General features: G+C 32.6%; 1 protein-coding gene across 1 annotated transcript in view; it reads left to right on the top strand.

Moving 5' to 3' along the window:
• Positions 1 to 11,656, top strand: part of LOC119676827 (protein serrate-like) — a 37,509-nt gene extending 25,853 nt beyond the window's left edge. Inside the window, exons 4-11 of the mRNA XM_038088086.1 lie at positions 1,492 to 1,625; positions 1,993 to 2,168; positions 2,537 to 2,897; positions 6,754 to 7,275; positions 7,451 to 7,578; positions 10,299 to 10,446; positions 10,554 to 10,679; positions 11,550 to 11,656. Of these exons, the coding sequence (XP_037944014.1) occupies positions 1,492 to 1,625; positions 1,993 to 2,168; positions 2,537 to 2,897; positions 6,754 to 7,275; positions 7,451 to 7,578; positions 10,299 to 10,446; positions 10,554 to 10,679; positions 11,550 to 11,656 (1,702 nt within the window). The remainder of the gene's footprint in view (positions 1 to 1,491; positions 1,626 to 1,992; positions 2,169 to 2,536; positions 2,898 to 6,753; positions 7,276 to 7,450; positions 7,579 to 10,298; positions 10,447 to 10,553; positions 10,680 to 11,549) is intronic.
• Positions 11,657 to 13,476: the final 1,820 nt, after the last annotated feature.

Raw genomic sequence — 13,476 nt, 5'->3', positions numbered from 1 at the left:
TAACAAGTCACAACACAATTTTCAATTAAATTCAATGGCTAAGGAAGCTCACCCAGGCTTCCAGGCTGGGTCATGCAACAACTAAGAGTTTCTTGAAAGGATGCCATTGCGCAGAGTCTTTGATTTCGCCAGAAACCAAATCACATTTTGCAACTTTTTCGTTTTTTGAATTCACATTTGCAGTTGACGTGCGACCAATTTGATTAGGAAAAATTCAGAAATCACGAAGAAATTTTGTTTTCATTGTCATTAGGGCATGTTTTTGATGTTGGTAATTCTGTTGTTGTTATTGTATTGGTATTGTTGCTGTTATTGCTAATGTTGCTGTTGCCATTGCCATTTCAATTGATGTTGTTTGATAGAGCACAAAGCACATAGCAATAAGCATTGAGCATGTTTCGTTGACAATATTTGGTGTTTGTAATTAAATGTTGTTGCCACAAAAAGTGTTGAAAATTGTACCAGTAAACGATTTTCATGGAAATTAGTTCCCAGCCTCACAGAAAACGGGACATACTTTGTTGAAGATCTTCAAAATTGTCACGAGACTTGAACACACTTTTTCAATAAATTCGCTTTGCCATACGATTAATGAGCTTAGAAAATGGCCTCTTCAACGGTTGATATGTTAAGTTCAGAGGAAAAGTCATCCATGAAAACAATCAGTGACGAAGGGGGCACAATTTCAATTAGAAGATTTCAACTATTTAATCGAACTTCATTAAGCAAATATCTATGAATAATCAATGTTAATTTAAAGAACTCGCTGGTCACATATAGTATATGTAGTTTATATCTTCATATCTTTATATATATATATACCTTCTTATGAAAGTGTTCATCTTCCTTCTTATATTATTGGAATTTATTAAATATGCCTTTAATGATTCACTGTGATGTTGGTATAATGCTTCATTTTATAGCTTTCATAACTACTTTAGATATGCCAATAATCCGTGTGTAATACTAGCTGCATTGCTAGCACATGAATTTTCAGGATTACTTAAGGAATGGCTGACACAATGTGCCATTTAAACAATAATTTAGGGAATTATTTACGTGAGTATGATTGCACTCCTCAAATAGAATATTAACGACTCCAAATGTCTGCATTTCACATTATAATTTGCCGACACTTGATTGCATTTAGTCGTCATCTGTTTAATATTCTGAATCTTCGTATGATTTGTTAATACAGAAAAGGTTTTAGATACGAAAAGGAGTAGTTTAGAGTATCTATTATGTGCGCTCCATACTTAAAAAAATATTTATTTATCGAAAGCAGACAATTTGCTTTCACCTCAATCCTTCATGGTTAAAAGAATAAAGTGGCACGCACTAACATAGACTGACATAGACTTCCTTACAATAGCTTTAAATCTTCTTCATATAATCATTCATTATACTGAAACACCTCTCTCTTCACACTTATATTAAATTTATTGTTGTTTTATATTTTTAATTTTATTTTTATTTCAACTTAATTTTTAGATGTCGGCCAGGTTGGCGTGGCCCACTGTGCAACGAATGCAACGTATATCCTGGCTGCAAGCATGGATCGTGCAATGGCGTTGCCTGGAAATGTGTCTGTGACACAAACTGGGGAGGCATATTATGTGATCAAGGTAAGCAGAGACTGGATGCACAGATTTTCCTGCAAATTATTGAAGTTAATCGAAAATTATAATAAATCGAATACAAAATTGAGCGCAGTTGCACGAATCTGAATCTGAATCAGAATCGCATCGCTCTAAGAATAACAACAACGGTTAGCAATATGAGGATACATGGACCGGTAGGTTCATATATGCAACACGATTTCATATATCATATTTTGTTGCTTCTGCTGCTGCTGCTGCTGCCGATGCTATTATTACTATGTTGTTGTATTATTTGTTATTGTTGCTGAGCACTTAACAATTTCCACATTGTGCAATTTTCAATTGTTTTTCTTTATTTTTTCAATTTTATCGATCATTTTTCGTTTTGCAGATTTAAATTACTGTGGCACTCATGAACCCTGCATGCATGGCGGTACCTGTGAGAACACTGCACCTGATCAATATCGTTGCACTTGCGCAGAGGGGCTCTCGGGCGAACGTTGCCAAATTGTGGAGCATCCATGCGCAACGCAACCATGCAAAAATGGTGGCACTTGCACATTAAAAGTGAGTAAACCGAAAACGAATATAAAGAAAAAATCAGAAAAATCAGAATTTTAAGATCAAAATATCTTTGAGGTAGCGAAATGAATGTATGCAGTATCCTTGACTGCATCCGTGATTTGCTGCAAGTCAATTAAGCCTATAAATAAATTATTAAATTATCTTTTACGGTGCTTTTAATAATCATAAACAACAATTTACACACGTTAACTTACATTCCATTCTCGCACTTGCATAAATCTTTATTAGCCTTTAATATGAGTTTTATGCTTAATGCAATGCATACCACTCGATCCTAATACTCGAATTCTCTCCAGCGTTTCATAATTCATATCTCAAATTAAAAATTACTTTCTTACTGTTGCGAATAGGAATCGGCGATGCTGAACATAACTGCACTGCCGACATATCGTTCCATGCGTGGTATGAGTTCCGCCATGGGTAAACCGGTTAGCCGCCGCAGCTCACTATTGGGTCTAGCAGGACTTGCTGCAACTAACACGGCCACGACAAAAACACTAACTCTGAGTAACGAGCTGCAGCCTCGAAACGGCACGAGCGCTACTCTGAATGCTGCACTTGCTGCAGTGAAATTGATACCAAACGTTGCAGGCAGCAATCCGTCCTCCGCATCAGCCTTAATGCAGTTGCAGCAGCAAATGCATCACCATCACCACGCCGACTACACTTGCGCCTGCGCGCCCGGTTGGACTGGTCCGTCATGTGAAATAAGTGAGTTTTACAATATTTACAATTAATTTATTTCAATTATTTTCAATTCAATTTTTTCGTCGCTGCTCTGTGCTTTGCATTTCAAATCCGAATCCAAACTGCGGAATCGAATTCGTTTTAAGTAGAAACGGATTTGTACGAGTCGGGGTTTGCGTGAATCGTGGAGTGAATAGTGAATAGTGAATAGACAAGCGAAATGGCGAACAACACGCAACATGTGCAATTGCTGCTACGCGGCTGCTACGCGGCTGATAGATTGAAAGATACGCCGTGTAGCATTTGTAGCAATATTTGTAAAGTATCTGAAGTTAATAGCGTTTTCACTAAAACTGCATTTCGAACAAGTCAAACATTTGCAATTGAAATTAGTTTGTTGTTTGCCACTTAAAATATGTAAAAATTTCGTTTTAATTTAGAATTTAGTTTGAAAAGTTGTTTGATGCAGTTTTGATTTAATTTTGATGCAATATTTTAATTGCATGCAACAAATTCGCATTTACGAAATATTTCATTTGTGCTAAATTGGCACTTGTTTTGCTTTCAAAAGTTGTCAAAAACAATTAAGTTTGTTCCTGAGAAAATTTAAGTGTCACTAGGAACCAGAAAACATTTTTTTATTAAAACTTTTGTTGTGTGCATTACAATCTATAGTTTGACTATTGCTGTGCAGTGTTTAAAGCAATTGCTTAGTTTTCTATTTTAGGAAGTTGTACACATAATATAAAAAACCAAAAGAATAAATTTGAATCAAAGACGATGTTATCTTGTATACTATAGGACCTACCTTAGCTCCTATAGTTCACTTATTTTAATGTATATATATATGTATGTGTATATATATATATTGAATTGACTCAAGCGGACGTAAATTTACAAGTAAATTTAGAGTTTGTTGGTTAAAAGGGAGGAGGGGGATCTATCACTCCATTTTTACTGCATATACCACTTAGTCTACCTGTGACAGTCTCCCTTTCATTCAATGGTGATGGGTAAAATGGTTCACAATTAAGTAACCACCAATTACTGATAATATAAATAAATATAACTTTGGGTCAGTTGATTAAGGTGTACTGACTCTGAGTTTCAAATTTGGCATGATACGAGAGTTCTATCCTTCAGTGTCAAAAATTTATTTACGAATAATTAAATATAAGAATTATTTCCAGGACCACTGATGATAGGTATTTGACAAATTTTTATGTCTGGTGAATGGTAATGTAGCTGTTATTATACTTGTAATGCATAGATGTCACTACATACCTTACACACTTTGAACATTTTGTAAATAAATATTTGAAAAAACTTTTTTCAAATAATATATACTAGATTTACTTCAAAGTTCTTTGTTCTCTTACTCGTTTTTTTTTATTATATACTTACTATGTCAGAACTATGAAAATTAATCGGCCTTTATCAAAAGACTTAAACAACAAACCTTACAAATTCGTTGGGGAAGTTCCGTTAAGATGACTTATAGCTTGTGAGTACTGGCATTTTAAACATAACTGGCGTCCAGGTCAATGTATACGATATGATATATGATTAGAACATTTATTAATATAATATAAAAAATTCTCTCTGTGAGTGGAGTCCATATCATGAAAAACAGTCTTACCCTGCCGTTTTTTCACGATGATTTGTAAGCAATATATATAAGGAAACTTATAACTGCTGAAATAAATAAACTGTATTAAGCTATGCATAATTTTTCGCAAACATCAAATAAGTATGACTAAGAGTATGACTAAGTGCCATTAGATGGAAATCAATGTATAGCAACAAAATCCGTTGAACAGTAACAGCAATATAAAATTCATACAAAAGTTGTCTCTGCGTAGCTAAAAGTTGACAATGAATAAAAACGAAAAGGTGAACATTTTTATTGCTGACGATTAAAGATATTTGTCGCTCAAATTAGTTTAAAAATACAAAAAACTCAACTATGAAAACAAAAACAATATTAACTTGAGTTTGTAATGTTACTTGAGAGTTAAAAATTACAAAAGTATATAAAACAAAAATTATGACAACGAATCACTTTAGGTGCTTCTTATGTGCGCACTTAACAAACCCGAATGGTAAATTTTTTCGCTTTGAAGATGTTCACACAGGAATCTTATAAATCAAATCTGAGATCTTTTGGTTGTTTTAAGTGTTTTTTTTTGTTTTGACAAATGAGTTTCTTGTCAGAAAGGTGTTAAGTGTTCACTTTTTAGTAATAGACAAGCTGCGGAGGCAGTAGCTGGGGAAGTAATGCTGCAAGTGGATTTCACTTGCGTGTACAGCATCTTTGGAAATTTAAAAGCTGCAATTCTCTTTTTAGTCTTTAGTAAATATTTAAACTAAAATGTTGCAAATGTGCAAGAAATTCAATTTTATTATCCAAATAACCAAACAACCAAACCACCAAACAAGAAAGAAGAAGAGGAGAAGCAGAAATCCTATTTATCAGATACTTTACAAATTTAAGTAACAAAGATGAACAAAAGGTGAAATGAAGCGAGTTGGTGCGTGTTTGTACGATGCTCATGTGCAATATTATTCCAAAAAAACAAATTTTTAATTGAAAAGCAAATAAAAATTAAAAAGATTAAATATTTGAAAGTACTGAAATGGGCCAGCAAATGAAGCACAAATTCACATAAGAAAATATTTACACTCTTTGAGCAGAAATCTGGAATCTATTAAGAGCTTCGGTTTTTAAAACTGTGCAAACATTTCAATTAATTTCAGCTTTTATCTCAGTGACAGGCGTCATTGTTGTGAATCAAATTTCATCAATCCATGCCTTCGTTTTTCCTTATGTGCTTCAAATTAGAAACGAATTTGGACAAATTAGGCACGCATTTTCAATTGGATTTGTGCTTTGAGGAAGGAATAGAAACTTGTTACAGTTACAAATTTCGCGATATGGTTTAAGAAGCCCAGAAATATTAAAATATGAAAGTCTGAAATCGCAGTGGATCCCGCTGTTTCGTCGCCTTTCACTTTCGCTCAGTGCCTTTTCAATTCGTGCGATTTAGTTTTGTTAATTTATTATATTTCCAAATCCAAAATTCACATGAAGATTTGCAGGTTTGAGAATTTGGATTTTGCATCATTGAGATGTTGCGGCTCTGTATTTTCTGCATCCAAGCACTTGTTAATTTAAATGGCTACGGTAAAATGCGGTCATAATTTCTGCAAATATACTCTTTTCGTTATTATTTAAAGATTCGCTTTACTTCATAATTTGCTTTTTACAGATTTTTTATTTCATATTTTATGTAAGTTAGCTTGGAAGATTTGTTTTTTTCTCATCGAATGTTTATTTAAAACCTGTTCGATGGTTTGTTGATCTGGGACAGAAATTACCACATTCATCACTAATGGCATAAAGTACTGTCTTTCGCGCAAGAAGTTACCAAAAATGGTACCGCAAAAGTCAAAATTCTTGAAAGTACAAACATGAATGGATTTTCCGAAAAAGGAATTTTTCAATAAATCAAGCTTAATATGTTCCTAAAGAGTTATTTTAAATAAATTGCAGTCTTGTAATTTGTATTTAAAGATTATATAAAATTGTTTGAAAATTATGAACGTAGTTAAATATTTCCTTGACGATTAGTAAGCTTGTCGTTGATTTATAATCACAGATAAAAATGTCACTTACAAGTTGAAAGCTACATGTTTACATTTGCATTCAAGAAAAGTGCTTGAATGCTGCTCCACTTCAACTTGTCTTGATGGAGCAAGAAAATACACAAATGAATTAAGTTTTCCTACTCTTTTTCTTAATCAAAAACAAAAAATCTCATTTTGTAACTTGAAGTTTATTTGTTTTAATTTTAATGCACATATCGTTTATCCCTTGTAGATATCGACGAATGTGCTGGCGGTCCCTGCGAACATGGTGGCACTTGCATTGATCTAATCGGTGGTTTCCGCTGCGAATGTCCTCCAGAGTGGACCGGTGATGTGTGTCAAATGGATGTAAATGAATGCGAGACTGCGTACGCTATTCCCACCGTACAAACCACAACAACATCGTCTTTGGCTTTCATAGCTGCCTTAACTGCTGCATCATCATTATCCACAAAAACATCTACTTCAGTTTCTTCGTCATTGTCATCATCAGCATCAGCATCGGCATCAAAGTCGACAATTGCAACTGGATTAGCAGCAGCAGTCGCAGCTACAGCAACTACACTGGGTCCCTGCATTAATGCACGCAAATGCATAAATCTACCTGGTTCGTTCTCATGCGTTTGCTTAGAGGGCTGGGGTGGTCCAACATGCGCTAAGAATTTGGATGATTGCGTGGGACAGTGTAAGAATGGTGCTACTTGCATTGATTTAGTGAACGATTATCATTGCGCATGCACAAATGGTTATACCGGTAAGTTGAACGTTTTTATCTTTTGTATTTTTGAGTTTTTTATTTTTTTATTTTTTATTATATCTTTAAATATTTTTTAAATACTTTTAAATCTGGAACAGTTAGTCTTTTTCGTGTATTAAAAATTGCTTCAGTTCTGAGCTCTATTTTTTGTTTTTTTTCTTGTTATTTTTAGGTCGCGATTGTGAAACTGACATCGATGAGTGTGCGAATTCACCTTGTCGTAACGGCGGAGAGTGCGTAGATTTAATTGGCAAATTCAAGTGCATTTGTCCGTTGGGCTATCTGGGTTCCTTATGTGAGGTAAGTTCGATCATTTTAATTATTAAATTATTTTTAAAAAATATTATTTACTAAAATGTTTTGCCTATCAATTTTTTATTATTAAAAAGATATATTAAACATTATTGTTATTCATTTAACTATGATTTTGCTTTAAAAGGATTATCGTTTTATAAGTTATATTTTGAAAATAAATATTTTCGTTTACAATAACTCAGAATTGATATAATAACATAAGGTTTACACTTTATTACATATTTTTTTCATTGCCATTATTATATTTCTTATTATAATTGCTTCTTTATTAGCAACTTTTCATATTTTTTTACAAACATTCTATATATAATATAACAGTAATAACTTGTCTTCTTTATGCATGTCAGAAACACACATTATTTAATTTTTTTTAGAACCTCACCACGTGTGGTACGCAATCTTAGATTTTTCTTAATGCATGCCCTGAAGAGTTAAGTTCGTTTCTTAAATCATTTGATTGCTACAATCGCTTTACTTTTCAACACCTTTCGTGAAAACAAAGCATTGATGAAGTTCTTTAAATTATAATAAAAAGAAAATTTTGTATTAAGAACAAGAATACAATAACAACCTCAGTGTATAGATACTAAATGGATGGTAAAAGCTGCCAACATTAAATATTTTATAATTTTCTAAGTCAGAATGCGTTTTTTTTTTAAATTAAATCGATTGACGTAAAAAAGCATATTTCAGTTTTGATTGGAAAAAAATTACTACAATAAAATGATAATAAAGAAAATAATCTACCTAAGTCGATGACACTTATGAGGATGATGACCAATCAGTTCACCTAAAAACCTAAAATCTAAGATTTTTCAATATTTCATTTACGCGGTTGCCCCATACAACATTTGTGTGTTGCTTTTTGCCTTCAAAATTAAATTAGGGACAGAAACGAGATTGGGAGAAAAAATTAGTTATTGACTGGTAGGAAGAAGTTCATAATCTACTTCTTCGACTTCTTTCACGCGTACTCGTAGCTACGCTGCGGCAGATTAAATCGAATGAAAAAGTTCAATGCCAAACATAAAAACTGTAGAAAGAAACGTTTAGTAGCCGCGGGTATTTGTCACTTTCAGTGCAGTTGTTGTTGTTGTTGTTGTTGTTGTTGTTGTTGTTGTTGTTTTTGGTTGCTGTATCTGTATCTGTTATATGTTATGTACCTTTTAAAGGTGAATATAGTATGCGTCTGGTTCGTTCATATGTATCTGTCACATGAGTTCGATGCTTTAATACCTTTTAACACTAATCGCATTACGAGCAATCAGTTGTGATGAGAATATAAAATACAAAATGTTAAGTCCAAAGACGAGGCTCCACACAAAAGCAAAAAATATTTGTGGCAATTTAGAGATTTTCTCACGTGTTATATACATAAATTGTTGCTGTTGTTATTATTTGTTTTTGTAATGCTAAAACTGAAACTTGACACAGGAGGAATGAATTAAGATTTATTTTGGACTACAAAATATTATGAGTTAGAGATAAACTAAACTGAAATGCTGTGTGGACACCAAGAAGGCACAGGAAATGATTGTATCATTTTTTAAAACGTTTCATTGATAAAAATGATATTCAAAATTTTTTAATTTATAGTTTAAAATAATTAACAAAAAAAAGGTTATTGTTATTTAAAATAATTTTCTATTTAATATCCTTTAATGAAATATTTAATTTTCAAAATGACTTGACAGTCAGTCGTAATAATTAGATTTATATACTTTATATAAAAAGTTCATTAAAATTATTTTTAAAAATTTTTAATTCAGTTTTGTATGATTCGTTTAAACAAATACATATGATTTTTTATACACTTATAAGGTTCTGAGTATCTGAGTAATTATATTCATTTGTTTCAACTATTCGTTTCTTATCTAGTATCTTTTTAGAGAATCCCGTTTTATATTGCTTATGTTGGCTTCAGTTTGCCAGATATGTTAAGATATGTTAATTTATATTTCCATACTTGTGTATTTATTCTAAATTTAATTCAAAAATCTAATTTTAAACTGATATCGTTGTACTGCGTAATGGTAATGTCTGTGTAAATATACGAATCAAAAATTTGCTACCCTTGTCTATCACAAATAATACTTTGGTACTTTGGCCTTTCAATGATCCAATTGAATTCTTGTGGGCATAAAGATTAATTATATTTATGATAATTATCATAACATTTTAAATAGCTGTTGAACTGAGCACTTTCATTAAAAATTTTAGAAAATAAAGTTTATATTCCGTACATTTAAAGATAGACTATTCTATGAAATATTCCTGGACTTAACTATATTAAAGTTCTAACTTATATTACTATATTTATATTTTGTTACTTAGTCTATCTTTATAAAAGAAGTAGTTTAGATTACCTGGTATTGTTATTTTATAACAATTAATAACAAATTAATTGCAGCATAGTAGGAGAATAAATACCAATGGGTCTAAAATCTATTGCAGTATGGAAGGTGAAAGTCACTTCTTTTACCTGGGGATACATAAATTCTATAACCAATGTAAATCCACTTCAACAAACTCACTCACATTATTCTTGCTGAAAATGAGCTTTTCCAAGTATTTTTACAGATAGTCTGACTGTTATCAGTTTATTTGTATAAACTTTAGCCGTCAAAATATCTTTCCCACACGAAATGAAAATTTTTGTACTCAAAATTAATTACAAATCTTTAAAATTGATATTTTTATTCTAGGAAGCCAAAGATCACTGCACTCCATCTCCATGCTTACAAGGCCGCTGCTTGAACACGCCGGGCAGTTATTACTGTCATTGTCCTTCAGATCGCGCCGGTAAACACTGTGAACAGATAAGACCACTTTGTTCACAGCCTCCTTGCAACGGTAAGTAGCATTATTAATTGTTAATCATATTACATTATTAATTATATTAACTAATTTTATTAATTTTAATTCATATATTAATTAAAAATTTTAATTTATATCTCCAGAAGGTTGCTTTGCTAATTCCACCACAAATACTTTGCCCTGCAGTGGGCATGGAAACTGCGAAATACGTGAGGTGGGCACATTTTGTAAATGCCATGTGGGCCACACAGGCACTTTTTGTGAACACAGTAAGTAAAAAATAAAAAAAATTTTATTAATAAATTAAGCGTAAAATCTCAATTTTTTGTGATCAAGGAAGATACAAAATAGGTATAAGGTAGTGAACTCACAACTTCTTAAGTTGTATGATTTTTGTATAATTTTTAATAGCATTTAATTAATCATTTAATCAAAAACATAAATTGTGTATATATAATGCTGAAAAATGTTAAGAAAATATATAAAAATAGTTTCTCTACGGGTGACGTAGAGTTCCAAACAATACACTCCACTCCATACACGCCAAAGAAGAAATCAAAATAAATAAATAACTTTGAATATTTTCAAGTCAAGCTAATGAAGCTGAATGAATCAATAGAAATCAAATGTTACTATTTGTCTACGAACACAGTCATCTACAAATAAATATATAACACATGCAGTAGATATAAATTTTGTTGTGTCTACAAAAGATACCGATTAGTTTCTGGGAACTTAGATTTGTAGTGAGTTGCTGCTGATGGGCAGCATAGCTGAACAATTTAGAAAAATACAAGTATTCAGTAAATGTCAATAATGAACATAAAAAAAATTCAAAAAAAAAAAAAATAAACTGGGAAAAGAAAACAAAACCTAAAAATTTTTGTTAATTAAAACCTTTTTTCTGGAAAGTTTTAAGGTACGATGCATTTTTACTTACAAGCCTCTTGCAGCGCTAACAACAATTTAGACAGAAACATTTTAGACAATTTAAGTTGCTTACAAACAAGCGATTAGCGTCTCGACAATCGAGCGTTAAGCCTTGCTAATTGACAAAATGTTCTAATATAAACTTTTTCATTATTATCTGCAAGTACTTTTCTCATCTGAATTTTTTGCAAATTATTCTTCACTAACAGATTTAAACGAATGTTCACCAAATCCGTGTCGAAATGGTGGAATTTGTCTTGATGGCGATGGTGATTTTACATGTGAATGCCCAACGGGTTGGACAGGTAAGCGCTAAAAAATTTCAAAAATAAAATAAAGAAAAAACAGTTTTAAAAACCTGCAAAAAGAGTTATATAAATAATAATAACAATAACAAGCAGAACAAGTGCATAAGACAGTGGAAAAAAGATAAAAACCTACTTAAAGGCAGTTAAGAAATTGCATGAGTTGAACGCCGGTATAGCTCGCGGATTATGTGCCCTCCTGTAGTTAAGCTAATGGCAGCGTACAAAACTCCTGCCAGCAGCATGTTAATGAACATTTTTTAGTATCGACTGGCTCGGTTGTGTTGTTGCTATTGTTGTTGTTGCTGTTACTGTTGCTGTTGCTGAATTATTGCAGTTTAATCCTATCTTCAGCTTGGAAAATTCAAAAATTCTTATATTGCATTCCAGACTCATAGGATTCGATTGCATTTGTTAATATGTTTTGTTGCAACATATAGCATAGCCTTCCCCACTATTGCAGAAAAACAGAAGAGCAACAATTTAAAGCACTGCATTGCATGTCAAGTTTTTTTAAATACTGGATTTTATTTAACTTATTTAAAAGGTCAAGTTATGCTTAGAAATCTATTTCTTATACACATTTTCTATATATTTAATCTATTTCTATTCTTTCTTTTCTATTTTTTCTGAATGATCATTTACTACAACCCTTGGTATATAGATAAAGATTTTAGAATAATTTAAATAAATAAATACAGGCTAATGCAAGAACATCTTAGGGTAGACAGACTCACTTAAGCCATAAGAAGAACCCTTGTTGTTATACCATGGAGAAATATTGAGACACGGTAGTTGACTGTAGGAATTTTGGTTAAATACTCCTATGCTGGGTAGCGAAACCAGTGTGACATGAAAACTGTTAGATATATTCTACTTCCTTTTAAGCATGGCAACACCAGCACAATCCATGTTTGTTGCAATACATTGTGACCGAAAAGTTTCCTTTGCGTTTTAAATAAAACGCAAAATTCTTAATCTTCATCAATATTTATTTTATCTCCTTCAAAATATGCTCCATTAGAAGCGATACACAAATGCCAACGTTTCTTCCAATCATCAAAACATTTTTTATAGGCGCTTTCCGGTATGGCTTTGAGTTCCCTCTGCGAATTCTGTTTTACGTCTTCTATGGATTCAAAACGCGTTCCTCTGAGTGGTAATTTGAGGTTGGGAAACAGGAAAAAGTCACACGGTGCAAGATCAGGTGAATACGGTGGCTGTTCGATGGTATTTATTGAATGTTTGGCCTTAAAATCGTTGATAATGTTGAACAAATTGAGGTGAATCGGAACAAGCCGGGCGTTGACACGTCGCATACACAAATTGTCCACCAAAATCAAACGAGCCATCTCACGACCGATGCCTAGCTCTCGTGCTATCTCTCTAACACTCACATGAGGATTTTTGAACACGATTTCCTTTGCCTTTTCAATGTTTTCGTCGGTGGTAGAGGTCGAAGGTCGTCCAGAACGCGGCATGTCTTCGACGGTCGTACGACAGTCCTGAAAGGCTTTGTACCACTCATAAACTTGAGTTTTCGATAAAACTGATTCCCCATAAGCCTTTTGTAGCATTCGCAACGATTCTGCACACGAAATTTCGTTCGAAAAACAAAATTTGATGCAAACTCTTTGTTCAATATTTTTTTCCATTGTTTTTTTCGCAACGCACTACTGAGGTGAACTGGTTTCAACAGCTGCCGTAAACGAACTGTTGACAGATCGCGCTCATTTTTGGCATGTAATGTAAGGACAGTGGCAAACTACTATAAACTTAAAATATCGAAAAATATACAGCGCGCGAATTTTAAATGAGAATTTCCGAAAAC

This window comes from Teleopsis dalmanni, chromosome 2 (assembly GCF_002237135.1).
Source record: "Teleopsis dalmanni isolate 2A chromosome 2, ASM223713v2, whole genome shotgun sequence".
Classification (NCBI taxonomy): Eukaryota; Metazoa; Arthropoda; class Insecta; order Diptera; family Diopsidae; genus Teleopsis; species Teleopsis dalmanni.
The sequence above is the reverse complement of the archived record's forward strand: the minus strand, read 5'-3'. Positions and strand labels throughout refer to the sequence as shown.